We start from the raw sequence: 25,133 nt of genomic DNA, 5'->3' as shown, positions 1-25,133 counted from the left end.
GCATCAACCATCTCCGGGGATAACCGTTGGAGACTACTTAGGTACCTAGGTATACCATAGCAGCTCTCCGTTACCCCACTCATAGCTCCAAGCTTCACATTCAAGTCCCCATGCCTACTCCACGACGAAGCAAGAGGTCCAAGCCCCAACAAGAGCCTGAGCAAGAACGGCCTGCCAAAGTCGCCAAAGTCGCCATGGATAACAACACAGCTTCGAATACTCGCAATGTGTACCCACACCCCGAGCCCCAGTTTGTCCATTTTCCCAGTCGTCGTTCAGTCGTACATAGCACCAAAGGCATTGTGTCGTGTACGCAGCCACTTGCAGCCGCTGCTGGAATCGAGATCCTAAGGAAAGGTGGTAATGCGGCAGTATGACGTAATCCATCACCACTTCCATCACATACTAACGCTACAAAGGATGCTGCGGTGGCCGTTGCGGCAGCCATCAATGTCACAGAGCCGGGCTCAACGGGTATCGGCGGTGATATGTTCTGTCTGTACTACGATGCGAAGACGAAGAAGGTATCTGCCATGAACGGTTCCGGCCGGAGTGGTGCCAACGTCACTCTCGACAAGGTCAGGAAAGACCTCAACATCGCAGAAGGCCAGAGCGGCCAGATTCCCATGGATCATGTACATGCCGCGACAGTGCCTGGCGCAGCAGCGGGATGGGTCGACTGTGTTGAGCGATTTGGCAGTGGAAAGGTCAGCATGGAGGACGTGCTCGCGCCCGCCATCGATCTCGCGGAGAACGGTTTCCCAGTCTCCGAGCTATCAGCAACATTCGTAAGTTTTGCAACGCTTCATGAATAGGTGATGTTCTGACATTCTATAGTGGGCAGCGAGCGAAAAGGACCTCTTGAAAGCATCGCCCAACGGGCGCGAGATGCTCAAGGATGGCAGAGCGCCCAAAGCCGGAGAAATCATGAAGAACCCCACCATGGGTAACACCTTCAAACTGCTGGCCAAGCACGGAAAGAAAGGATTCTATGAGGGCGAAGTAGCCGAGCAGCTCGTAAAAGTAGTGCAAGATCTCGGTGGCTATCTTACTCTAGACGATCTCAAACACCATGCAGAAACCGGGACAGAGCCAGTAGACCCCATCTCGCTAAAGTACACAGGCCAAGGTGTTGGAGAGCGACCCGACGGCGGTATCGAGCTATGGGAACATCCACCAAACGGTCAAGGAATCGTCGCTTTGATGGCCCTCGGCATTATCCAGGAACTTGAGAAGCAGAAGAAGATTCCAAAGTGGAGCCTCAAAGACCACAACAGCACGCAATATCTTCACACCGTCATCGAAGCATTGCGAATTGCCTTCTGTGATGCCCATTGGTTCGTCACAGACCCGAACGTCGTCAAAGTGCCATCTGCCGAGCTCATCTCGGAAGAGTATCTTGCTGAGCGAGCGAAACTATTCGATCAAAAGAAGGCCATCTCAGCCCCTGTCCATGGTTCTCCAGCACATCTGCAAAGCGACACTGTCTACTTCTGCTGTTCTGACCCTGAAGGAAACGCCATCTCCTTCATCAACAGCAACTACGGCGGATTTGGTACTGCCATCATTCCCAAAGGCTGCGGTTTCACTCTGCAAAACCGAGGTGCAAACTTCAGTCTCGACAAAGACCACCCGAATGTTCTGGCCCCGAGAAAGCGACCATACCATACTATCATCCCTGGCCTGACAACATACATCAACGATGGTAGTCTGCACTCCGTGTACGGCGTCATGGGCGGTTTCATGCAGCCCCAGGGTCATGTACAGGTACTCCTCAACCAGGAAGTCTTCAAGCTTAACCCGCAAGCTGCGCTAGATTCACCGCGCTTCTGCATCGGAGCCGGAATGCCTAGCGCTGACGGCAAGATGACTGACGCGACGATCTACCTGGAAGAGGGTATCGACCAAAAGGTCGTAGAGGAGCTGCGAGCACTCGGTCATAACGTCAAGCAATTGGATGGCTACGGACGTGGTATGTTTGGTCGGGGCCAGATCATCCGGCGACACGTAGACGACGGTGTTCAGGTCTGGAGTGGAGGTAGTGATCTGCGAGGTGACGGCGCGGCGGTGCCATTGTAGGCGGCCACGGCCACCTGAAGATCACGATTGTAAACGAGCAAGCAATCCAATGTCACATCAGATTCAATTCGACTGACTCGCGTCCTGCAAACATCAGCCATTCATATCACAAGTTGACAGAGTACCCTAACTCGAGAACAAAGAAAAGCGTTGCCAACGTCAACCACCCCGCCAATCTCGATCAACACGAACAACCCCAAACCCAGCAATAAATACCGAAACCCAGACCGCCACATGTTCCGCAACGTTTCGCACGTGTATTGTGAAAGACATCCCGCAGCCTGGCGTACTTAGGGTGAACGATCGACGGCCCGCCCTTGCTGTTTCACATGTTGCATGCAAGAATGTGGCAGAACTGTGCGCCATGTGGTCTACCTTTACCGCATGCGGAAGAAACAGACGAAGCAGATCCCTTCGACAGGCGAATTAAAATGCGCTTGAGATAAAAATACACGTCAGTTCGCAGTTGAGAGAAGCCAAGATCCGGTATGTCGGTGTGAAAGGACATGTTGTGTATCGTACACGCACGCGTTCATTTCCAAACCAGCGGGTCAAAACGAAGATCGGAGATATTAATATGTTGGTATGGGGGTCGATTCGATGGCGAGACGTGGTCCTTGCGCAGATGTAGTTGGCTTTTAATATGTGGGTTGGGTATGTGGCATGGTGATTTGTACAACATGAATGACTTCCTCTCTTTACCGCACGTTATCTTCTCCATGCCCCCAACTACACACCAAACCAGTCTTACTGTCCCAAGTATGACGCCTCGACCAACCATGGCTCCCCGCCGCCCTTCCATCCGCTGCGATGCGATATCCTTCATAAACTCCCGCCCAAGCCTGAGCGAAAGCCGCATACGCTCAAGTGAAGACCGGATACGCACGAGTGAAAGCTATACACGGACGAGTGAAAGCCATAAACGCTTCAGCGAAATCCATCTTCCCCCCAGCAACTCCAATCACGCAACCACCGACCGCTCGTCATCGCCTCGGCCCGTTGCCTGCCTGAAGTCCTCGTACACAGATTACATCAGACGCGACGGTTCCGCCAGTGAAAAAGCAGAACCAGAGTACACAGTCACTCCCTACACCGACGACTCATATCGAGTTAATCATAAATCAGGTCTAGCATGCGGAATCACAAGAGGCTTTCGCGTCTTATCCCGGGGTTGCGCGCGGTTACGGGTCACTTGGATACGCGCGCGAGGGCGCGGTCGCGGTCGAGGACACGTGGGTAGACGGCTGAGAGATAAGAGAGATGTTGCTGTGTTTGTAGAAGAAGTGCAGGAGGATGAGGGGAAAGATGTGGTAAACGAGGAGGAGGATAGACTGGATGAGAAGGAGTTGGAAAGGGGATGTTTTGTGTATAAATGAATAAACTGGTATCATTCTCGCTAGTAAAGATAAAGCAACGAATATAAACATCTAAAGAGAGATGCAGAAATGCTTCTGCATAGCATAACGCTCAACCAAAAAGAAAATCCTATGCCTTCACATCCTTACTTCCCCCTCTTATTCATCCTCCAAATTCTTCCCCCCATCCGTAGGCTGCTTCTCTCTTTTCCCCATCCTGAACAACCTCCCCCATCTCGACTCATGCGTACCCGTCTCACCCGTCTCCCTACTCCAAAGACTACTCGCCCTCCTCCTCCCCTCTACACTACTTTTCCTGCCTCCTTCCGACCTCGAACTTGAATGTCTTTTACGTTCTGTTTTCGACGCGGCGTAGTGGTCGGCGGGGCTGGATGTGAGGACGAGTTTGTTGTTGGAGGTGGAAGAGGAGGAAGAGGAGGAGAGGATGTTTGCCCAGGTGTGCGCTATGGAAGAACGGCGGTCTGGGGCGGTGTTAGTGCGGTTGGAGAGGAGAGGGAAGAGAGGGCATACGCATGTTTCCTGCTCCACCGCGGCCGTACGGGATACACGGGTCTTGTGATGAGTGTGGTGACATCGTGGGATGTTGTGTGTGGACCAGAACCGTGTTGTTGAAGATGAGGCTTGAGGCTAGTATGTCGTAATGCTGTTGCAGGTATGTATGAAGTTATGTTCCGTACTATGTTCGACTCTGAACTTCGTCGTATATATCGTGAGATGCGCAAAACCAAGAAGACATTCTAGAAGACGCAAGCCGCCCCATATATCCACAACCCCCATCCCGCTCACCGCAGATCCCAGCCCATCACCCTACGTAACCCACAATTTCTTCTCCGAAGATCACCCAAGCTCGCCCACACTTCTCTAGACCCCGGATTCACCCGTGGCCCAACTAGGTAATTCAACCATCACCCACCCACTCAGATCCCGTCTTGCTATCTACCGCGGCTCCTCTTATACAAGCTTTAGGAGGCAGGCTTAGCCTCTTGGTTCCCATACGTGCAGCGAGTAGAAGGACGTCAAAGAGGGCACCACTAGCGCGCGAGAAGCTTATCTAGAGAAGATTGAGCTTGGCACGGCTTGCCGATTCCGGGGTTGACAGGTTCTGTCGCGTGATCGGGGGACGACGCACAACGTGGGGATGGATGCGGAGGTAATCCCGCGGGGTGTTGGTGGGTTTAGTTTTGGAAGATCGGCGTTGAAGATGGGGAGGATGACGTAGCGTTAGCCGGGGAAAATGATTGAATTATGTAGGTGGCAGGCACGAACACGCACAAGTTATGAGAAGACAAGAAAGCAAGGAGAATGTGTTGGACGTAACTCCAGACGATTTTACAGATTTGGTGAAGCTTGACGGGTAGAGGAGAGTGATTAGAAAACGTCACTCACTACCTAGGTCAATGCAACTATGCCGCGCATCAGGTGCAAGACCGATGATCAGCGCAAAGAAGGACCTGGATACTGTGTGCGTCGAAAGCGCATATTCTTCTTCAGTGCGAGATCAAACCCTGGAAGACTGTCGCGAGACCATCACTTGCAGAGTCTCTAGTCCTCGACTCACATACCATCCACGTCAGTCAGCACATCACGACACAGTTCACCAAGTCTTACAAGTCTAAAACGCGCATAAATCTCAAATTCCCATAAACACCCTGTAATGCTATTGTACAGACACACATACCCTTTCCATCCATCTTCGGAAAGAAATCCGCAAACTCATCCCAGAGTTGCAACCGCTAAATACCTCATTTTGATAACACATCTTTTATCCCTCGGGGGAAAAGATAACCATGAACGTGAAACTCTGAAACCATTGAACAAAAGAGAAAGAAAATATATATGCTCGCATCCCATCCCCTCCCATCCCTTAAATCAAATCCTCAAACTCGTGACGTCTCTACTCAGCGCCACCCTGCCCTCCATTACCACCTCCACGTCCACCCCTCGCCCTCTTCCCCCCTCTCGTCGCACCCTCACTATCATCCTCAGCCCCGCGCTTCTGACCCCGTCCAGCTTGACCAGCTTGACCAGGTTGAAAGCCCGCAGCACCGGGGTTAAGCCCCCTCGCAGGCGAACTCTGATTTTGAGCCTGATTCTGATTCTGTTGCCCGCGCCCCCGTCCACCACCCCGGCCGCCTCCGCGACCGATTTGCGATGCACCAGGACCTTGATTCTGCTGTTGCTGTTGCTGCTGGTTCAGACCTTGCTGACCTTGTTGTTGTTGTTGTGGTTGGTTCTGACCTCGTCCGCGTCCGCCAGGCATGGGGATGCCGGTTCCACCAACACCACCACCACCGCGGGGGATGTTGGATTGGAGAGTGCCGCGGAGGGCTTGGACCCCGGTTCCTGCGCCGCGTCCGGATTGCTGCTGCTGCTGCTGTGCTTGCGGCTGTTGAGCTTGGGCTTGGCCTTGGACTGTGAAACCTGGCTGCGGGAGTCCTCGTCCCATTTGGTTCTGGTTTTGCTGGAATGGGTTTGGGGCGGTGCCGTGGCCGGCAGCTTGGAGGAAGGGGTTGGGCTGGGTGGGCTGGGTAGGAGTAGCAGTGTTGATGCCGTTTGCTTGAGGCGTGTTGGTCGCGGAAGGCGCTGCTGGCTGTTGCTGTGCTGGTGTTGATGTATTGGGTGCAGCTTGTGCTGGAGCTGGCTTGGCGGGTGTGGCGGGTTGTGCAGGCTTGGTGGGTTCCACAGGCTTCTGGGTCAGCGCAACGGCGTACACCTTTGCGACCTCCTCAGTCGGCGTCTCCTTCGCAGCCTTCTCGACATAGCTGAACCTCGTCCTGAACAGTTTCAACTGCGAAGCGTTGAGTTTCGCCTTCAGTTCATGCGTCTTGGTCAGCTTCGCTTCGAGTTCCTCGAGCTTCTCCTTCAGCTTCTTCTCCCAAGCGGCGTTGACGGCAGCCAGGTCCTCACTCGAACCAGCCGCCTTCGGTTGTTCAGGTTCCTGTTTCACACCCGTAATGCCATCGATGGCCTTCTGAGTCTTGAGCTGTTCGATCTGCATGTTGAGCTGCTTGATCTGTTCGTTGAGCTGTTTGATCTTCTCATCTCTCGCAGCTGTTTGCTTCTCGAGGTTCATGTGAATCTGAGATTTCACCACCGCCAAAACCCCGCTGTTGGTCTTGAACCACTTCCTGAGCTGGTCCTCCGTGACTGCAGGTCGGGGTAGATCTTGTGTGTTAATCATGCCATCCGGTACAGGTTGAGTCTCGGTTGTCCCTTCACTGGGGGGGTTTTGAGTCGAGGCAGCGGCCTGCTTCTCTTGTCGTAGACTCTCGAGCTCGGCTTGATGAGCCTCCTTCAAGCGTTCGACCTGTTCGCTGGATTCGGCCTTGGTCTTCTTGATAGACTCGTTGTACTTGTTCTTGATCTTCTCCAGGGCGCCTTCTCTCCTAGTGATCGTGTCTTCACGGGCTTTCAACGATGCTTCGAGTTCGTTCAGCTCGGCCTCTCGCTGGTCGAGTGAAGCCTTCAGGGCTGTGATCTGTTCATCGTTGTGCGAGGCTTCCGGTTGTGTCTGACCCTCTGCGGGTTGTTGTGCAGACTTCGCACTAGCAAGTTGAGCCCGCAAATCGTCGACTTCGGCGGCCTTCGCAGCGAGCTCCTCCTTGAGTTTTTCAGTCTCCACGGCCGGGGTGGAGTCGGTCGCGGGCTCGCCAGAAGCCGGGTTCGATGACGGTTGTTGCTGTGAAAGCTGGTTCCGAAGCTCGCCGATGGTGGTGTCTTTGGTAGCCTGCGGAAAAGTTAGTCTGGGGTATATCACAAGAACACAAGTGGAACTCACGGCTTCCTTCTGGAGCTCGCCCAGTATCGACAGTTGCGCCTGTAGCTCGGACAGTTGGTTTGCAATGGCAGATCGGCTGCTCTCAGCATTCGAAGCCTTTTGCTGAGCTTCACCCAGCTGCTTCTGCAGAAGAGCTAGCTGGGGTGTCGTAGCGTCAGAGTTCTCGTTGATCTGACCCTCCTCGCCTGCATCTGCACTCTCAGCTGCCTGAGTAGAAGCGTTCGCTTGAGCGATGGCTTCGTCGCGAGCAGTCTTCGCAGCATTAAGCTCTTGCTGGGTCGTAGCCAGTCGTGCGCGGGTCTGCTCCAGCTCCTTCTGAAGTGTCGCCGTTCGCTCCTGGGATTGTCCGGCGGTCGCACTTGTGGCTTGTGCGTTGGTGAGCTCCTGGCGGATGCGGTCGACCTCCTCTTGTAAGCTTGTACTCGATTCCTGCGACTCCTTGAGTTGTGCAGTGAGTGCGGTGATTTCAGCCCTCTTCTCTGACATGCGCTGATTATGAGTCTTTTGGAACTTTTCTCGCTCGGCCGCCTTGATGTTGTCTCGCTCAGCATTCGCCTTCTGTACGTCGCTTGTGAGAGCTGTAATCTGTTCGTTGAGGCCGGCTACCTGCTCGAGTGCCTGATCGCGCTCAATCTTGTGGTCTTCGATCTGTTGTTTGAGATCTTCGAGGTCCTTGGGGTCAATGCGATCGTATCGCTGGAGCACGTCCTGATGACGCTTCTGCCAGCGGTCGCGATCCTCCTCAACAGCCTTGAGGTGACCTACATTGAGCTCGAGCTCGCCCTCAAGCTCAGTTACGCGAACTTGCAAGGGTTCCAACTCAGCCTGCAGATCCTCCAGTGCCTTGGCCTTCTCAGCAAACGAGGCCTGGAGACGAGTGTTTTCGCTGCGCAACGTCGCATTGCTCTCGCGGTAGACGTTGAGTTCTTCGAGGTTTTTGTTGAGATGTGCAAGGCTGGAGTTGCTCTGCGAACCCGAGGCCTTGGCTTGCTCTTCCAGTAGTTTCTCTCGCGTCTGGTCGAGCTGACCCTGGGCGTGTGTGAGTTGCTGCTCGAGACGCTTGGACTCCTGCACTTTCAGGTTCAGCTGAACCTCCAGAATCTCCTTCTCTCGGCGGAGATAGGTCTCGATGTCCTGCAGGTTGTTGGAGCCGGACTCCGTGCTGCTTGGCTCCCCAGTCGATGCGCCCCGGTCGTTCTTCAAGCTGTTGATTTGCTCTTTGTATTCGTCGAACTGCTTGAGCAATGTCTGGTTGTATTGTTTCAAGTCGTCGTGACGGCGTCTGGCTTCGGCAAGCTGCTCCTCATAGCGGCCCTCGGTAGACTTCCAGTGTTCTTGACTCTGCTCCAGCGTTGTGCGTGCAGCTTCTGCTTGCGTCTTGAACTCTGTGATCTGGGATTGAAGCTGGTTGTATTCGTCGCGCAGCTCCCGAAGCTTCGTCATGCTCTCGGCGTGTTTCTGGAACTCGTGCTCGTAATCCTTCTGGGCGCGCTCGGCGATGTCGGCTTGGGTCTTGACGTATTGCATCTGGTTCTCGGCCTCAGCCCTGTAGTCGGCTACATCATTGTTGAGTCGGGTGATCTCTGCTTCCAAGGTTTCCTTCTCTTGTCTGAGGACCAACGTGTCTTGCTCATGCTTTCCTCGCAGTTCGGTAAGCTCGGTGCTGCTTGATGCGAGCTCAGAAGAAATGTCTTCCACACGCTGTTGCAGATCGCGGATAGTAGCATCCTTCTCTTCTTGCGCAAGGTTGAGTTGTTCTTGGAGTCGTTCGTGGGCCTCGACGAAGGTCTGCAGTCGGTTCTCAGCATCCTGGGCGATATCCTGGAAGCCGGCAATCTGGGCTGTGACGGCCTCCAGATCCTCTTCCTTGCGCTCGATCTTGCGCTTGAGGTCTGAAACCTGTTCCGCCAGCTCTTCCTCACGGCTGACAGGATCTTGCTCATCGTTGGCATGCGATCGTGGTTGAAGAGCCTGTAGGCGCTCCTCGGATGACTGGAGTTGGTTCTGGAGTTCCTTGAGGCGTTGCTCCAACTGGTGACGTGTCGTTTCAGCGGTCGCGGACTTGACTTCAGCACTGTTACGTGCTGCAATGAGGTCATCGATCCGTCGTTGCGTTTCGGTTCGCTCGTAGTCTCGTTGCTGGGTGGCCCTCTTGTGCTCGGCGATCTCGTCCTCCAACTTGCTTTCGGCGCTCTGCAAATCTGTCCGAAGCTTGTCCACCGTGTTCTGCAGTTCGCGTCGGCTCTCCGCGGTAGCCAACTCAGCTTCGTTGCGCAGACTCTGAATCGAAGACACCATGTTGCTCAACCGATCGCGCTCAGTCATCAACTCCTGGTTCCTTTCCTTGAGACGGGCTTCGATGGTCGCGGACATTTCCCGGGATGCCTTGAGCTGCACCATCTCGCCCTGCAAGCTCTGAAGACGTGCCTCAGCTTCCGCAGCGTTCTGGGTGGCCTTCACAAGCCTGTCGTCCTGTTGGGCCATGGTGGCTTGGACCTTGTTGTAGCGTTCCTGGAGGGAGTCCTTTTCGGATTGGAGCAGTTTGATACTGCCCTCAAGACGAGCGTACCTGTCCTGCTCTCGACGTACCTGCGATTCGAAACGGAGTTTGTCGCTCTGGAGCTGAGAGTTGTCCTTGGTCAGACTATCAACTTGCGCCTTGAGTGTAGTGCGGTCTGTGGCACTCTCCTCCTTGAGCAGGTCAATGTGTGATTGAAGGTCTTTGATAAGCTTGCTGTACTCGGGGATCTCGCGGGATGAAGAGCCGTTCTCGAGAAGCAAGGGAGCTCCGCCTGCAGGCACTGACTGTGCGAACGCAGATGTCGACTGCGAGTGAGATGGCAACTGGCCCCGACCGCCAACTATGCGGCTGTACATATCGCGCTCGGTCTTGAGGGTTTGCGAGCGAACGTTGAGTGACTTGATCTCTTCTTCCTTCTCAGCGACCACGGAGCGTAGACGGCCGAGCTCTTCGACGTCTTGCTGGTATTGCTCAGACTTCATGCGAACCTCTTGCCTCTCCTGTTCGTCGCCCACTTGTCGGAGTGTGCGCGACAGTTCGGCGTTCTGTTGCTGGAGGGTAGCAATGTCCTTGTAGAGGATCAGGTGCTTCGTGATCATCTGGTGTGTAGGCGAGTCGTCTGGTACGTGCTTGTCCGGTACTTGGTTGTTCTCGACAGCGTTGACGATGAACTCCTGCTGTTCCTCTGTGAGGCTGCCCAGACCCTGCTCTTCAATCTGGCGACGCCATAACAATGTCCGCAGCTGGATCGTCATGTCCTGTACCTGGCGACGCAGTAGAGCGGATTCGTTGTGTACGCCTTCCAAGTCACCCAGCGCCTTGCGCGAGTCGCGTTGTGCTGCCTCACGTTCGGCAATGGCTTCTTCGAGAAGCGCGCTGATTTCGTTGTTCTGCTCGTTCAGGGCATCGTTCTGGCGGCGGAGTTCGTCGAATTCGGGTTGGTGACGCTCCAGCTCCTGCAGCATGTCGTTGAGGACACCGGTGTTCTCTTCCAACTTCTCACGGACCTTGCGAAGCTCTTTCTTGAGGTCGTTGTTCTCGATCAGTAGCTGAGTCTTGGACGCATCGGTCTTGAGCTGCGAGCCGCCAGGGGAGAAGACGACGGCAGGCGAACCAGCTCGGCCGGGCGTGCTGAAGCCACCGTTCATGCTCATGCCGTGTCGCGGGGTTCCGGGTACGCGGACGGAGCTTCGAAGCTCGGAATTGTCGCTCTTGAGGGTCTCGACGAGCGTCTCGAGCTCAGCAGTGCGCGCATCGGCCTCGGCAGCCCTCTCGCGTTCCGCCTCGACTTCGGCCATGAGCTGACCAATCTCGGTCGCGGCTTCCTCTTGTACGCGACTGCTGTCCGACTGCAGCTGCTCCAAGCGCTTCTTGGTCATCTCGTTGTTCTGCTGGTGCAGCGTCGACAGGCGGCGCGCGCTGTCGAGCTCGATGCGGAAGTGGGCCTCGGCGGCTGACGCTGCATTCTCGAGCTCCTCGATGCGCAGGCGGTCCTCCTCGGCCTTGCCCTTGAGCTCTTCAATGTGTTGTCGCAACAGCGTCTCTGAGCGGTTTAGGGTGTCGATGGTCTCGGCGGCGTCGGCGTTCTCGCGCTGGAGCTGGGCGATCTGGGCGTTCTTCTCCTTCCGGTACTTGCTGTGGTCGTCTGCGCGCGTCTTGAGCTCGGTCGTGTACCAGTCGTTGTTGCTGCGGAGCTGCTCGATTTCCTGCTGTAGGTTGGCCTCACGGAACTTGACGTTGGTGGCGGCGCTCTCGAGCGACTGCGTCTTCTCCTCGAGCGTCGACACCTGCTTGCGCAGCTCGACGGATTTCTGGTGTTGCTCAGTGAGCTCCTTGGCGAGGCGGTCGTGTGCGGTCGTCTTGGTCTCGTGCATGGCCATGAGGTCGCGGTTCTGGGACTCGAGCGTCTTGATGCGCGACTCCAGCGCCTGCGTCTCAGACGTCGAGCTGGTGGCCGTGGCGCGCAGGTTGTGCAGCGCCGACTCTGCCTCTTGCCGGGCATTCTCTGTAAACGCGTCAGTATCAATTGAACATGCACAGCTTATGCATCTCGTACCCTCTTGGACTAGCTTCTTCTTCAATTCCTCTGCCTCCTTCTGCGCCTTCTCTGCGGTGGCCTTTAGGGTGCGCGCGCGCTGCTCTCCGCCCTGGATGGCGGCTTCGAGCTCGACATCGGTGCGGATCTTCTCCGATTGGAGGTCATCGTATGCGCGCGCCTTCGCCTCGATCTGTGTGAGGAGTGTCTGGACGAGCTCGACGGTGGGCTCTGATAGTAATGACTGTAGGGTTGTCTCTGGGACGGAATAGGACGCGGCCAGGTAGCCGACGTCGACGGATGCCGCCATGATGGTGTATTAGTTTATTGCAGGCCTCGAACCATTCTCCGGGTCGGTCGAGTGGGTCCCGGGGAGAAAAGAGACAAAGGACGGGGGTGGTGTTGACGCGAACAATGAACGGGTCCGCCGTCAAAGTCGCGAGTTCAGTTGTTTGACGACGGTCGCGCAGGGGCCAACCACTAGCGCGGCTGCCTCCCAAGGTTGAGGTCATAGCACATATGCGTCTTTCTCCGACGCCTTCACTCGGCACCTTCCATTCACTACCTTCACCTTCACCCGCCGCACCTTCCGCGCATCCACGCTCACTACTACCGGACCTTCCCCGTTGTCTACCGTGCGACTCTTTAGCTAGACGCTGCACACTCGACTGCCGACAGCAGGCATCCTCGACCAGGCAACAGCCACCCCCGACCGCATCTTCAACTTCTACCACTACCACTACAACCACCATGTCCTTCCTCAAAGCGAACTCGGCCACAGGCATGAATGCCCCCTCACCCACACCCTCGAGCTCCTCCGCCAGCGGCAAGCGCAAGCGTCCTACCGATGGAGCGCCCCCCGTAGTCTACTCGCAGCCGCAGGACACAGGCACCGGCGAGCACGTCTTCACCCGCCTCACCTACGTCAACGACTTCCTGCGCGAGCGCAAAGAAAAATGGCACACCTTCGACGACATCATGGAATACCTCAACATCCCACCAGGCCACATCCAGCGCGAACAGCTGCGCCAGCTGATGCGCGCCGACAACGCCGGCAACCGGATCAGCTGGGACTCTGCGAACGAGCGCTACAAATACAAGAGCAAGCTCAGCATCCACGACCGCGCGCAGCTCAAAGGCCATTTCCAGACGCAGAAGTCGGCCATGGGACTGCAGATCAAAGACCTGAAAGACGGCTGGTCCACCGTCGCCGACGACATCACCAAGATGGAGAACAAGAAGGAGGTGCTGGTGCGACGTGCCAAGGACGGCGTGCCAAAGACTGTCTGGGGCAACGACCCTTCTCTCATGCTGCCCATGGACCCCGTCTTCGCAAAGGCCTGGCACTCGGTCCAGGTGCCTGATAACCCGGATGAGCTGCGCAAGGCCCTGCTAGCCAACAAGCTGACAGCCGCTACGCAAGCCAAGGTTATTGTTGCCGCCCCTACCAACAAGAAGAAGAAGGGTCCTCGTCGTGGTGGCAAGCAGACTAATACCCACATGATTGGCATCCTGAAAGACTTCTCCGGAATGAGAAAGTAGACGAGTCTGAGGCTTGCAATCTCTCTCATTTGATGTGGAGTACCTTTTGCGTACGTGGTGGTTATGTTGTTTCGGGAGTCATGAGTGGCTCGTGTCGATCTGCGTCATCGCAGTACCATGGATGGCATGGAAGGAACTGAGATAAAGTAGACCATGTTTGTTTCTTGACTGCATAGCGACGGCGTTGGCACATGTTTTCACGTATACTGGCGTTTTCATCTCTGGGCAACGTGGGAAGACCGTTGAACCTCCTTCAAATTGGCATAAACATAAACATAAACATATGTAACATTATGCATTCCCTGCTTCCAATTACTCTCTCCCTTCAAGCCCTCCCTCCCCATACAGTCTCAGTGAAATCATACTCCGCAGCAACTGACCTACACGGCACTGTTAGCAATGTCCTTCTTCTTCTTCTCTAGAGTAGGTAGGCTACTTACACCGCAGCTAGGACAGTCGGTACCACAGCCGCACGGCGGCACGAATTTGGTCGCGCAGCAGCTCTCGAACTGCTGGCGGGCTTGTAGGTCGCCTTCTACGACGTCGTAGGCTTTAATGCTGCCGTCGACTTGCAGGACGTAGTTCGAAGCGGCGAGCGTGGTGGACGCGCAGAGGAAGGTGAGGAGGGCGGTGAGCTTCATGGTTGTTGGTATAAGGAGGTCGTAGTTGTAGGTAAACGTATTCTTATTGTCTGTCTGGATAGGAGGGTGGTCGTGGTCGTGCTATAGCCAGCTACTTATACACACACAGCCCATCCCCCATCTCCTACCCCGGCCGACCATCCTACCCAACACGTACATTCATCTATCCACATCTCCAACATCTCCACCATCTCCACTGATCCAGCCTTGTTTGTTTTTCGTCCGTTGCATCACAGACACTGCGTACGCATTCTGTGGAGACGAACCCCTTGCATTTCGGCCCGTTGGCGCGTGGTTTGCAGCCTAGAGGCTGAATCACATCTAGGCGGTACTGGGCATCACACCATGAATGAAGTGATACTGCGGTGAGGAGATGTGCGAGGAGGTGGCCGCTGTGTGCCTTTGTCGTTGTCGTTGTTGGTGGTGTTGTTGTTAGTGTTTGTGGATCACAGCTAGCTACGGGGTGTTGAACTAGGTATCCGGTGAAGATGGTTATGGAAAGCAGACGTTGATATTGAACTTCTTACACTCGTTCTTTCAGGCCAAGGCGGATAGATTACAAACCATATCCCAAGTTTCTGCCCATAAGATATCATACACAACCCCAATATACTTCTTCCTACTTTTTCTCTCCTTCCTCAAAGATTACAGCAAGAAGACTACACCTAATCCATCATTTCATTCATTTCACAACAAGATATACACTACAAGCATTCTCATACGCCCTCCCACACCCACAAGGCGGAGCGAAATTATTGGAGCAGCAATCCGGGATTAACTGGCGTGCATCCAGCTGCGTATCTGGTACAATCTTGACAGAGCCGTCGAGTTGGGGGATGTGCTTTGCGAACGCGGTGCTTGTGCAGAGGGCGCTGAGTAGGGCTGTGAGACGCATGTTGGGTGGTGGGTAGATGTGGTGGGTTACCTATTGTTGATTGGATTGGGGATGTGGGGATGTTGTTGGTGGTGTGGATATAAGTATGTATACTACATGTGTTCCCAAACAGCTCCAACCTTTCTTCCACCTCCACACCACACACGTCCACGGGTACCTTGCGCACCTCCAGCTTCCCTTTCCTTCCCTTCCCATCACCTCACCCATCCACCCACCCACTTCCCACGTACAAGCCGGCCCATTTCCGCACACCACCGTCACCGTTTCGGCCCGTTCGCGTCCGCTTTCCAAGCTTAGTCTGTACCTAGGTATATAGGCTGAATAGCCAGCTCTAGCACCTGGGCAAAACCGCCCATCACCACCTCCATCTGTCTCTACTGCTTACTGTGGGTACCTAGGTATTCGTTACGCGGACAAGAGCCGTGGCAATGACTTGCAGCTGTCAACGGTAGTTAGATGCGCCGGCATACCCGAGCATGGGAATGCAGGACAGTGATGAGGGAGGAAGCGTTTTGGGTGGGCGGAGGATGGGAGGACATGGTGACGATGATGTTGTACATGCGGTATTGAGGTTTTGCGCCGTTGGAGTAGAGCGTTTTTTAGTGCCATGATAGATTGAATAGGTCGAGGATTGTAGCTTCGTTTCGAGTGTAGTTGCCGCCTGATGGCTTTTGGTAGCGGTTTGTCGCATGGATTTTCACCGCCTTCTTCCCTGTCCTGCATAGTGCTTCCACGGTTGTTTTTCGGTCGCTCAGTTCTACCTTGTTAGCCTTGCACGTCGCAATTCTGGCACGAGCAACGAGGCTGTACATGAGGTGTAGAGGACAAGTTGGAAGGGCCTTGTCCTTTGTGGAGTGTGCGGTGTATGGATTGGTGTTATGGCGCCATCTCTGGTGTACTGTATTACCTCGACCTTTCTGATATGGTTCGGGTGCCAATCAGTTCTTGTTGTGATTTGCAGGACTACCTAGGTGGGAGGCTGAAAGGCTGAATCACATCTTGGCGCCGCTGGGTATCAGATTGCGACTTTAGGTGCGGTGCGGTGAGTTGGGGCGGTGGGATGGGATGGAAGTGTCGTGCGATGGAGGTGTTGTTGCTGGCGTTGTTGGTGGTAGTGCCCAGGTGGTAGTGTGCAGAAACCACTGCCATGTGTGAGTATTGTCGGACCTGGTACCTGGGAAATATGAGGCTGGAGGAGAGTCCCGATATTTACCCGTAGCTGTGGCCCAAGGTGATCTGGGTTGGCGGTCAGTGGTTAGTGATACGAGAAGCCATGTCTGTCGTAGTCCTGTCCGTGTCAGCTGTTATTGCTTCTAGTAGCTATCTACTTCACTCTTCATGGCACTTATAAACTTCGAAATGTTGAAATTTGTACTTGCACGCTACCTAATATAGACATTAGCGTAGATGTTCGAGTTCGTGCTGACATCAGGCTATTACGCCCTTGATCCCCCCTCTCTTTCTCTCTCTCTTTCTATCGTCATGTCTTTGCCTCTCTTCCCCCTTGGACGTTTTCCCATACGTCTCTTCTCGAAGAATCCCTCCTTTCCAGAAGTGCCCGGTCATGGCGGACTATCGCACCTCTCTAAAAACCGCAGCACTCAAGCTACACCCAAACACGTTAGCAAAGCGTCCCATGATGAACCCGACGTATCGCTCTCATTCGTCCCCTCCAGGGCTCTCTAGTTCCGTCTTCTTCTTCGTCTCCTTCATCTTGAGTCGAGTAGGAAATACGTACACCACAGCTAGTACAAGGTGCAGGTGGGCAAACACAAGGCCCATTGAAGTTGGTGGAGCAGCACCCTGGGATCTGGCGTGGTAGCAGATCGCCTTCTGCCATCGCTTTGATGGAGCCGTCGGCTTGGAAAATATCGATGGCGAAGGCGGTGCTTGCGCACAGGGCGGTTAGGATGGCGGTAAACTTCATGGCCGGTTCGGGATGGGCGGCTTGTGCGGATAGGTGTGGATTTTTTGGGATGAGATGGTGATGGGGGTCGCGGTAGTGGTGGTGCATGTATTTATATTCACTCATCTATCTATGTACATCAACCTACGTACAACGTTTGTTACTGCTTACTGTATTCCGCTTCTCCCGACATATTTCGTATCGCATCGTATATTACCACGTACCTATGTACATGAATGTTGACCCCCCTCTCTCTTTTCTTCGGCCCGTCGTCGTACGAGCTCGTCGCTAACCTGGGTAATATAGGCTGAATAGCAGCTGGGCGAACTGAACATCTTCATTCTTTAGTCTTTACTGCCCCTCAACCTGGTGCTTCTCTTCTGCGTGTCATGCATCCTGATCAAACATTCTTTCCGTCCGCAAAGCCAAGGTTTGGTCTATCGTGATGCTTTCTCGCCTGATACGCACATGTAGTTCTGGAATATCGGGTTGAAACGAAATGTCTTTCGTCATCGTCGTCGTTACTGCGGCGAGTTGGGGTATTTGAGGACTTGATCGCCAGCGCTTTATTCGTGCTACATGGATGTCGCTTGCTCGGGTTGATAGCTGAAGATGATGCGCACAGCATGCGAGCCTCGGAGTGCCGTTTGAGACCTTTGGTCGCGTCTTACTGGAATATGTTAGTGCTGTTGCTAGTAGCCATCTGATGTTACGTCATGTACACATGCATTCACCAACCCACGAATAGTGCTAACGACTACTACCACACGCAAGATGCGATAAATATACTCCAAAGCATACATGAAGACGCGGAATTTCTTGGCGTAACGACCACTGCGATGCAAACATTCACCGCTACCTTTCCTGCAGGGTCCTTCCTCGGTTACATCTCGGCTGACTAACTTTAGGGCTTACATTAATTATGCCACGGTTTGATTTGCTCGCTCTTCATGAAATCGCCAGTGTTTCCATCGTTCCGTAGAACCTTGAGATGCGATACGGCGATACGACGTGTATCAATCGTGGCGTCATGATTGGCATCATGTCACCACCTCAGGTTTACCGCCTCTTCCTCTCCAATACGGTTCCTGTCCCAACCTCTCGTCCACGAAGCGTTCAGGTAGACCGATGCCTTTGCTGGAATCGTACTCTCCACTGAGTTGACAATCCGTGCACAGCGCGCCCAGCTCATTAATTCTAGCTCTCGCTTCTGTGTATCGCTCATTCTCTTCTTGGAACCGGGTCTTCATGTCTTTGAGTATGGAGGCTAGATGTTCCTGCCGCTCCGAGGTTACCTCAATCCATATCTTTGGGCATTCTTTATTGTCGCTGTAGCGCGATGGCTCCCACTTGATGTCTTCGTTCCAGCCCCAGTTTCGCTCCGAGCTTATAGGCCCGTATCTGCTGAACATGTTGTATAAGATGATGGATGTCTGGATCCCCTCGGCGGCAGCGGCTCGGCTGATCGATGCCAAGCTGTCCAGCCAATCTTCCTTCCAGTCCAGGAGCGGAAGTTCGACACGCAGGTGCGCGAGCTGGGGGAAGGCTGTCCGCTTGTTCTGCACCACTAGATCGAGTGCCGGGAGTAAGCACTTTGGGACAAATTCGACAACCTTCTTGTGGTCTATATGCTGGTTCTGGGCTCGTGTTATCCAGAGTTCTTCAAGGTTCTTGGGCAGCGTGGTCCAGAGTCTATCTCTCGTTTCGGCGATGTCGAACATCTCCTCGTTGGTGGTCTTGCGGTGGCCCCATATGTACACGGGGGCGACTTTAAGGCGACGCAGAGCCGTGAAAGAAGAGAATGAACACGGATAAGCCTTTCCGCGCTCGGCGCTTTCGTCGTCAAGGTAAGGGTAGAAGTCTTCGTGGCTTAACCCCAGCTTTTCCAGCGTCTCGTGATGTGGCTCCAGGCTTCGCATCATCGCCGGATGCTCTGTGTCACACCACGCCCACGGGCCTCCAAGCTCGTAGTTGAATGTCTTGAGTTTTCCGGGTATTGTCGCGTTCAACATGCCTCGAAAATTCTCCATGTCAAGCTTTGCGCATCGCAATTCCAGATACTCCACTGGGCATGATTGTGGCTCCAGTTTCGAGAACAAGTCATTCTGGTCGTGGACTTCGCCGTCGCCGTGCTTCCATCCGTATATAGAGCGCACGTTTGGTAGACAAAAGAAGGCTGCGACGTGACTGGTAGCGCTAGAATATTTGTCGTCTGCTCCAGCGACCAGGATATCGATAGGTTCTGACATTGCGTGCGGCTTCCCACGGATGACCTTGGGTAACAACGAGACGAAATCATCATGGCCATATATGCCACAATTGATGTTCAATCGTCGAAGCTTCGGTAGGCTGACGAGTAATAGCGCCATAATAGCATCCTCATTCTTAGCCGAGTGGATCTTCTCATAAACAACAAATGCTTCTTCGACGCTGGACGTGTACTCCGCGCACTTCTTCCTCAAGATGTCGTGGGTCCCTGGGTCGTCAGATCTTGGCCAGGATCCGTTCGAATATCTCTCTTCAAAATCCGCCCAGGTACTAGTCACAATGAGGTATTTGACCAGACTGGCATGGGCGGGGGAAGTAAAGACCAAATACGCGAGAGCGGCAAGGTTGTCGGTCTCTCTCAGGCAAATCTTCGAGTACAGCCATGGCGTCGCGAGCCGATTGAGCGTTCTGGACGTACGGCATAGGCTGAGTAGAGATTCGCGTGTGGATAATGAGACAATGTGTTCGAGAAGCTCGGTGGGCAGCTTCTCTTCAAGGGAGAGTGACATGGCAAGAACAACCGCTTTACGGTGGCAACTCGAGCATATGAAGAGCAGGAATGAACAACCGTCTCGACATTCGGAAGTGGTTCATGGCTTTGTACTTACCTGCTGCTCGTTATGCAAGGCCACCAGGACGTATCGGGGGCCTGCTTGGCATCATGCTGGAGTTGCTGCAGGTGGTGGATGTGGAGTTGCTTACGTGACGTCATCGCTGCTCCACCCAATCACTTCGAGTTTGCTGCCTGAATCATCCGCTCTTCATAGATCTAAAACTTTCTAATTTGAAAGCTAAGTACAGATCACCGCTTTCTGCCTTCGCTATCATCATCTAGTTCGCAGTCGCCCCAAATGGCCATCCATTGAGGTCGATATTGAGCAACCTCCCCGACCTAATCTCCTCGGCACGAGACTTGAGATCGTCGATATCCCAATTACACCACAAGAACTTGCCCTTGAGGAAGCGAGCCTCTGGTGTCGAGAGCCAGAGATTGAAGCTCGCAGGAAGAGTGACTATACAAAGAACAATTAGTCTCATCGTGGTATGCAGTAGGGTCGTACGCTCACCATCATCAGTCTTGACATGCTTGAAGCTATCTGCTCCGCCAACTCTACGGTTCATCTCCGTCAACACAACGCCAGGCTGGGTATGGAAGACGCTGAGATTAGGTTTCGCAAGGAGGACCATGTCCCACAGGCGGTAAACAGCCATCTTCGCAACGCAGTAGGACGCGTAAGCATCGTTGAGACTCAAATGCGCGCCCCAGGAGTTGATAGCGACAACATGCGCATCGGGTGCAGCATGGCGTATGAAAGCTTTAGCGACCCACAAAGAACCCTCAATATTACCAGTGACCCCTTTAAGAAACTCGCGCGCATCAACCTTAGCGAAGTTCTCGGTCGGACCAATAACCGCAGCGGCGTGAATGAGCGTGTCGATTTTGCCATCTCTAGCGAAATTATCAAAGGCTGCGTTGACTGAAGCCTCGTCGGTGACATCAGTGCTTTGGATAAAGACTTTTGTCTCAGGACACTCTTTCTCGATAAAGGCTTTGTTCTCGAGCAGCGGGCCTTCGCGGCGTCCTAAGAGACCGATACGTGCGGCACCTGCGCGGGCGAAGAAACGTGCCGTCTCTCCTCCGATGCCCGTGTTGCCTCCTCCAGTCACGAGAATGGATTTGCCTTTCTGAGAGAGGTCTGGGAGGCTGGGGTTGCCGGCGGGTTGGGCTTTGTTGTGCCAGCGCTGGACTGGGGATGGGAAGGGTGGAGTGGAGGATACCATGATGATGTGGATGGGCTTTGGTGGAGGAGAAAGGATGGGTTGCTGCGTGACTTGCGACTGATACCACTTGGAGAGATGCGAATGTCTTGGATGTTCTTAGGAGAGGACGACCCATCATCCTTATAATGTTCTTGTACCCAGGTCGGGGAAAGAGACACGGCGGAGTTCACGAATCCCGACGTACAATTTGTTCCGCCCGACACTAGTGAAATCCGACCGCACTGATTCAGTTCGGATGGGGTGGCGCTTTTGCCGGTTGCTATGTCATGCATACTCGTACACAAATACTCATTAATATCTCACTGTTGGTATATCTCGCTAGAATCCATCAAGCCATATCGCTAAGCCATAGAGGCCGTGAGCATGATCAACCCGCCCATGCTGTCCATACCAGAACACCATTCGGCCCAGCAGGCGGCGCTACGATTAGCTCTACTCGTATGAATCTGAGATTTTATCTCGTCATTTGATGGAATATATGGCAACCACGCATCGCGGCAGGACAATCGACGCTGGTCCAACTTTAAAATCTCACCGTCGACAGCCAGCGCAAACGGTGTCTCTTCTCGCGGCTCGTTCTGCCGATGCCTTTGCCACTCTTCTGCATCCCTAGCATCCCAAAGTTGGCGTTTAGCGGGCAGAGGCGCAACTACGAATTCTGTAGGCATGTCGCACATGGCTGCTGGGTCGAAGAAGACGAGCTTGTTCAGGATGCGATAGATTACCGCGAGTCTATCATGGGTATTAGTGAGGGAATCTGGAACGGACGTCGGGATGATCAATGTACCTTCGCCTGGATTCTTTGTAAACCCAGTCTTGCCAGCTATTAGTCGAATTGCTGCGACATGGTACGTCATGCGTATGACAATCGAGATCGTCGCGAGAAAGTTGTATTGCGACGAGCTAGAACGAACGTCGTCAGACATGCCTTGAGCGTACCGATGTAGTGGACTCACAATGACTGCCCTCTCTAAAAGATAATCCAGATTATTGTGCTCAGTCTCGCCTTCATCAAGCCGGATCAAGATGTAGACCGAAAGAGCCTGCATAGCACCTAGTAGTTCCCATTTGTTTAGAGTTTGGTTCTGGTCACAGATGCGTTCACACTCGATTCTCACGTTCCGCCAGAAGAGCTTCCGGCTTCCCTTGACCCCGTTAGCCATCATGTGCATCAACGCGATGCAATTCTCAAGTGGTTCTGTTGTTGTCCCTTCTTGCGTGGACGACACATAGCCTGGGTGTATGAAAGCTGGCAGGTCATTTTGTTGCAGCATCAGCGGATAAGACTTTAACGTGTAGAAGATGAGACTGGCCGCTCTTTCTGCTCCCGGGTGCATCTTTGGCCGTTGTATCATTGATCTGACGTTCGAACTAGGGCCGGGTGAGATGGCAAAGCACAACGACTGTTGTCTTTGGGTTTGATGTTGCAGCTCCCGCTGACGAGTAAGTTCATTCTGTTCGTCGGAGATTGGGTCTGTTGAGTCCAGCAACAATGAAGGAGGCGTAATGATCATCGGGCTGGCTGACCCTGGTGAAGATGGTGTGTCTGAAGGGAAAGCCGACTGAGACGTAGGTATCATGTAGTCGTCAAAGGCCGTCATATCGTCGAGGCTCCACTGTAGGTCTTCAAACACGGGGTCATTGCTGGTCAATGTAGTAGCCAGATAACCTTGAAATTGATCGGCTAGAGTTGGCCCAATCGAGTTTGCATGACTGTCAAGGTGGTTAGGCAGGTCGTTGGAGGTAGCACGACGCACAGCATCACGCTTTTGCCTTGTAGATCTGGAAGGATAGTGACACATGAGACACCTTCTGGTACAGCGCGAACATTCTGGTAGTGCGTTATCGCACGCGGTCTTTGCCTTTGCGCAAGCCGCGCACGATCGCCGTCTCGGGACAGAGGCTCTCGTGTTGGACCGACAATAGTAACCATGACGTTTCAATGATGATTCTTCGAGAACGGTCAGTTCGATGATCGTTGTCGCAAACTTCGAGCAGCACGGCGAAGACACTGACGCTTGGTAAACGGCTTGTTGCACTGGCGGCACCAAAGCACACCCGCAGGTACCTGCTCCGCCATCCGGTGCTCGTCTGGAGGCGAATATGAGGGTTTGTGACACTCACGACGCTGCTTATCGGGACAAATTGAAGGCAAAAGAGTATTTAAGTGGCGTGAAAAAGAAGTTTGGTCGTAACAAGCAGGAGGTACCTGGATAGCTAGGTAGCCCGGAGGTCGACGTGAGTGGTGCTGACATATGCGGCAGGGACGTGCCCCACCTGCATCCTTCGGCCGGTACAAATTGTAAATCCCACTTGGATCAACATGACGCTAGCGCATCGAGAGGAAGTATTTCCGAACATAAGACTGTTTCGGGTCAGCACGCTTATTGTACTTCACGGGCTGATGTCCAGCCTTTGAATGGCTATCCACGTCGATTAACCCCGGGACCTCGGGAGTCTTGCACAGAGATGAAGTACACGAGTCTGTTTGGTAAGACACCAGGTAAACTGCTTTTCAATTGAACGAGTGTGTTTCTAACGACCGATCGCGGTAAATCCCTGTTCCACCTTCTTCCCCCTAGTCACAAAGTACCTAGGTACTTAGGTATCCCTTCATCCCCTCTAGCTACGGTAGTTAACCGTCACATGGCACTTATCGCAGTTACCAGTTCCATAGCTACCATGCGACTTTCCACAGTGAGCCAAGATATACTCGGCCTTGTCCTTGATAACCTGACCCCGCACTGCCTGCTGGCCAGAGCCGTTGGTTGCGTACTTGATGAAGCAGCTGCCCTGCGAGAACTCTTGCTGGTCGTTGTAGTACGCGTTTACATCGATTCTGGCGATGCCGACGTAGCATTCGCTTAGGTTGGGGGAGCGGCTGGAGCCGTCGCAGCTAGGGAGAGTGTTGGTATGGGTGAGGAAGATGGGGGGAGGAGGGGTTGATGTGAGGGGGAGTAGGGAATGGAAAGTGGCTTACTTGTCGGAGTAGGCGAGAGCAGTGCTGCTGAGAGCGAAAAGGGCGAGTGCGATTTTGGCGAACATGGTTGCGGAGTGGTTTTGAGTGTTTGTGTTGGTAATGGATGGAAAGTCGATGTGCTTGATGCCTCTAAATCGCTGTGCGGACGCAGTATTTATAGACAAAATGTGTGCGTCCAGAAAGATACGCACACGCCGCACCCTAGCTGACTATACCACTCTGTCCTTACTATTTTGGAAGTCAGGATACCGGTCAAGGTGCGTCGATGCTGATGTGCATGATGGCCTGAGGCATGCGTGTTTGGGATGAGGCCCCCCATACCTATGCTCGATGCACACGCTTCGGCTACAACTCCGATCTGGAGATCATGTTCCTAAAATGTCGATTAAGAGCCCCTAGGATCTAATTCCTCTCTTGGTGTGAAAAGGAACCAGCTTGTGAACCCTCACAAATCACGGGACTTCGCAGCGGACCTCGGGACGTTTTGATAGAAGCAGTCTGCCTTGCGAACCTGAACCGATATGCAGTAAATTCAGCTCTGCGTCTTGGAGTGCACGTGAGATTCCGTAGCACATTGCCAACGAGAGATGCAATCGGAACCTCCTCCGCTATTAGACGAAAGCGTAGAGACGTGTCGAGAGATCCGCCCACTTCGGGTAATCCGGGAAGCGCCGATCAGGAACGAACGCCTGATCCGGTCGATCGCATCACCTAGCAGCACGAAGGCGCATTAGTTCTGGTATCCTGGAGTTACAGTATGGTAATATGATGCAAGTAAGCAGGAAGCACATCGCCTCTCGTTGGCCAAGCTGGTAGTGGAAGGTGGTGAAGGTTTGCGGGCCGTAGTGTACATGCAGTACAGCCTTACGGACGTACGGCCCCGGCATTAGCTTGATGTATGTGTGCATTAGTATCCGTCCAAAACACGATAAGCTTCCGAAGGGTCCAAAAGCTTGTGGCGCTGATGGGCCAAGCAGGCTGACGGGGAAAAGTTGCTTTTACAGCAAGTTCATCGAAGAAGAGCATGGGACCGACTCGGACTGCGGCCCCGTTACCATCTATGCTGCTCATTGAAGCTTTGCGTCACATTGACGGTCGTACCGGTATCCAGACAGAGCCATCATAAGCCTTTCAAACAAGCTACGGAGAAGCATTGCCCAGGAACGGCTAAACGAGTAAACGAGGGGCGCGAGGTGATGTACACCAAGGCTATCGTGTAAAAAGGCGGAGAAACAGGCGCTAAGGCATGTGAGTGGATCGTGAGGCACGCTTTAGTACTGAATAGTTAGGTGTTTGTGACGAAGAGGCCGCAATGAGCTGTCATCCCGTA

The 25,133-nt window shown here is 53.7% G+C and overlaps 7 protein-coding genes across 7 annotated transcripts; 2 read left to right on the top strand and 5 right to left on the bottom strand.

The window, feature by feature from the left end:
* Window positions 1-110: 110 nt before the first annotated feature.
* Window positions 111-2,079, top strand: J4E85_001044 (uncharacterized protein; the record flags this gene model as incomplete). Its single annotated transcript, XM_051465332.1, has 3 exons — window positions 111-371; window positions 420-788; window positions 838-2,079. 3 exons carry the CDS (start codon window positions 111-113, stop codon window positions 2,077-2,079), a joined length of 1,872 nt encoding a protein of 623 aa, XP_051331853.1.
* A 3,270-nt stretch (window positions 2,080-5,349) lies between these two features.
* On the bottom strand, window positions 5,350-12,099 carry J4E85_001043 (uncharacterized protein; the record flags this gene model as incomplete). The annotated part of the gene is made up of 3 exons (XM_051465331.1): window positions 5,350-7,182; window positions 7,234-11,759; window positions 11,811-12,099. The coding sequence occupies 3 exons, from the start codon at window positions 12,097-12,099 to the stop codon at window positions 5,350-5,352; spliced, it is 6,648 nt and encodes a 2,215-aa protein (XP_051331852.1).
* Window positions 12,100-12,539: 440 nt separating this feature from the next.
* J4E85_001042 (uncharacterized protein) lies at window positions 12,540-13,331 on the top strand (the record flags this gene model as incomplete). Its single annotated transcript, XM_051465330.1, has 1 exon — window positions 12,540-13,331. One exon carries the CDS (start codon window positions 12,540-12,542, stop codon window positions 13,329-13,331), a length of 792 nt encoding a protein of 263 aa, XP_051331851.1.
* Window positions 13,332-13,711: 380 nt separating this feature from the next.
* On the bottom strand, window positions 13,712-13,972 carry J4E85_001041 (uncharacterized protein; the record flags this gene model as incomplete). The annotated part of the gene is made up of 2 exons (XM_051465329.1): window positions 13,712-13,749; window positions 13,795-13,972. 2 exons carry the CDS (start codon window positions 13,970-13,972, stop codon window positions 13,712-13,714), a joined length of 216 nt encoding a protein of 71 aa, XP_051331850.1.
* Window positions 13,973-17,813: 3,841 nt separating this feature from the next.
* J4E85_001040 (uncharacterized protein) lies at window positions 17,814-19,550 on the bottom strand (the record flags this gene model as incomplete). The annotated part of the gene is made up of 1 exon (XM_051465328.1): window positions 17,814-19,550. One exon carries the CDS (start codon window positions 19,548-19,550, stop codon window positions 17,814-17,816), a length of 1,737 nt encoding a protein of 578 aa, XP_051331849.1.
* Window positions 19,551-19,872: 322 nt separating this feature from the next.
* On the bottom strand, window positions 19,873-20,823 carry J4E85_001039 (uncharacterized protein; the record flags this gene model as incomplete). The annotated part of the gene is made up of 2 exons (XM_051465327.1): window positions 19,873-20,054; window positions 20,109-20,823. The coding sequence occupies 2 exons, from the start codon at window positions 20,821-20,823 to the stop codon at window positions 19,873-19,875; spliced, it is 897 nt and encodes a 298-aa protein (XP_051331848.1).
* A 2,622-nt stretch (window positions 20,824-23,445) lies between these two features.
* J4E85_001038 (uncharacterized protein) lies at window positions 23,446-23,868 on the bottom strand (the record flags this gene model as incomplete). The annotated part of the gene is made up of 2 exons (XM_051465326.1): window positions 23,446-23,719; window positions 23,804-23,868. 2 exons carry the CDS (start codon window positions 23,866-23,868, stop codon window positions 23,446-23,448), a joined length of 339 nt encoding a protein of 112 aa, XP_051331847.1.
* Window positions 23,869-25,133: the final 1,265 nt, after the last annotated feature.

Source organism: Alternaria conjuncta, assembly GCF_024043145.1.
Source record: "Alternaria conjuncta strain BMP 0040 chromosome Unknown scaffold_1, whole genome shotgun sequence".
Classification (NCBI taxonomy): domain Eukaryota; kingdom Fungi; phylum Ascomycota; class Dothideomycetes; order Pleosporales; family Pleosporaceae; genus Alternaria; species Alternaria conjuncta.
The sequence above is the reverse complement of the archived record's forward strand: the minus strand, read 5'-3'. Positions and strand labels throughout refer to the sequence as shown.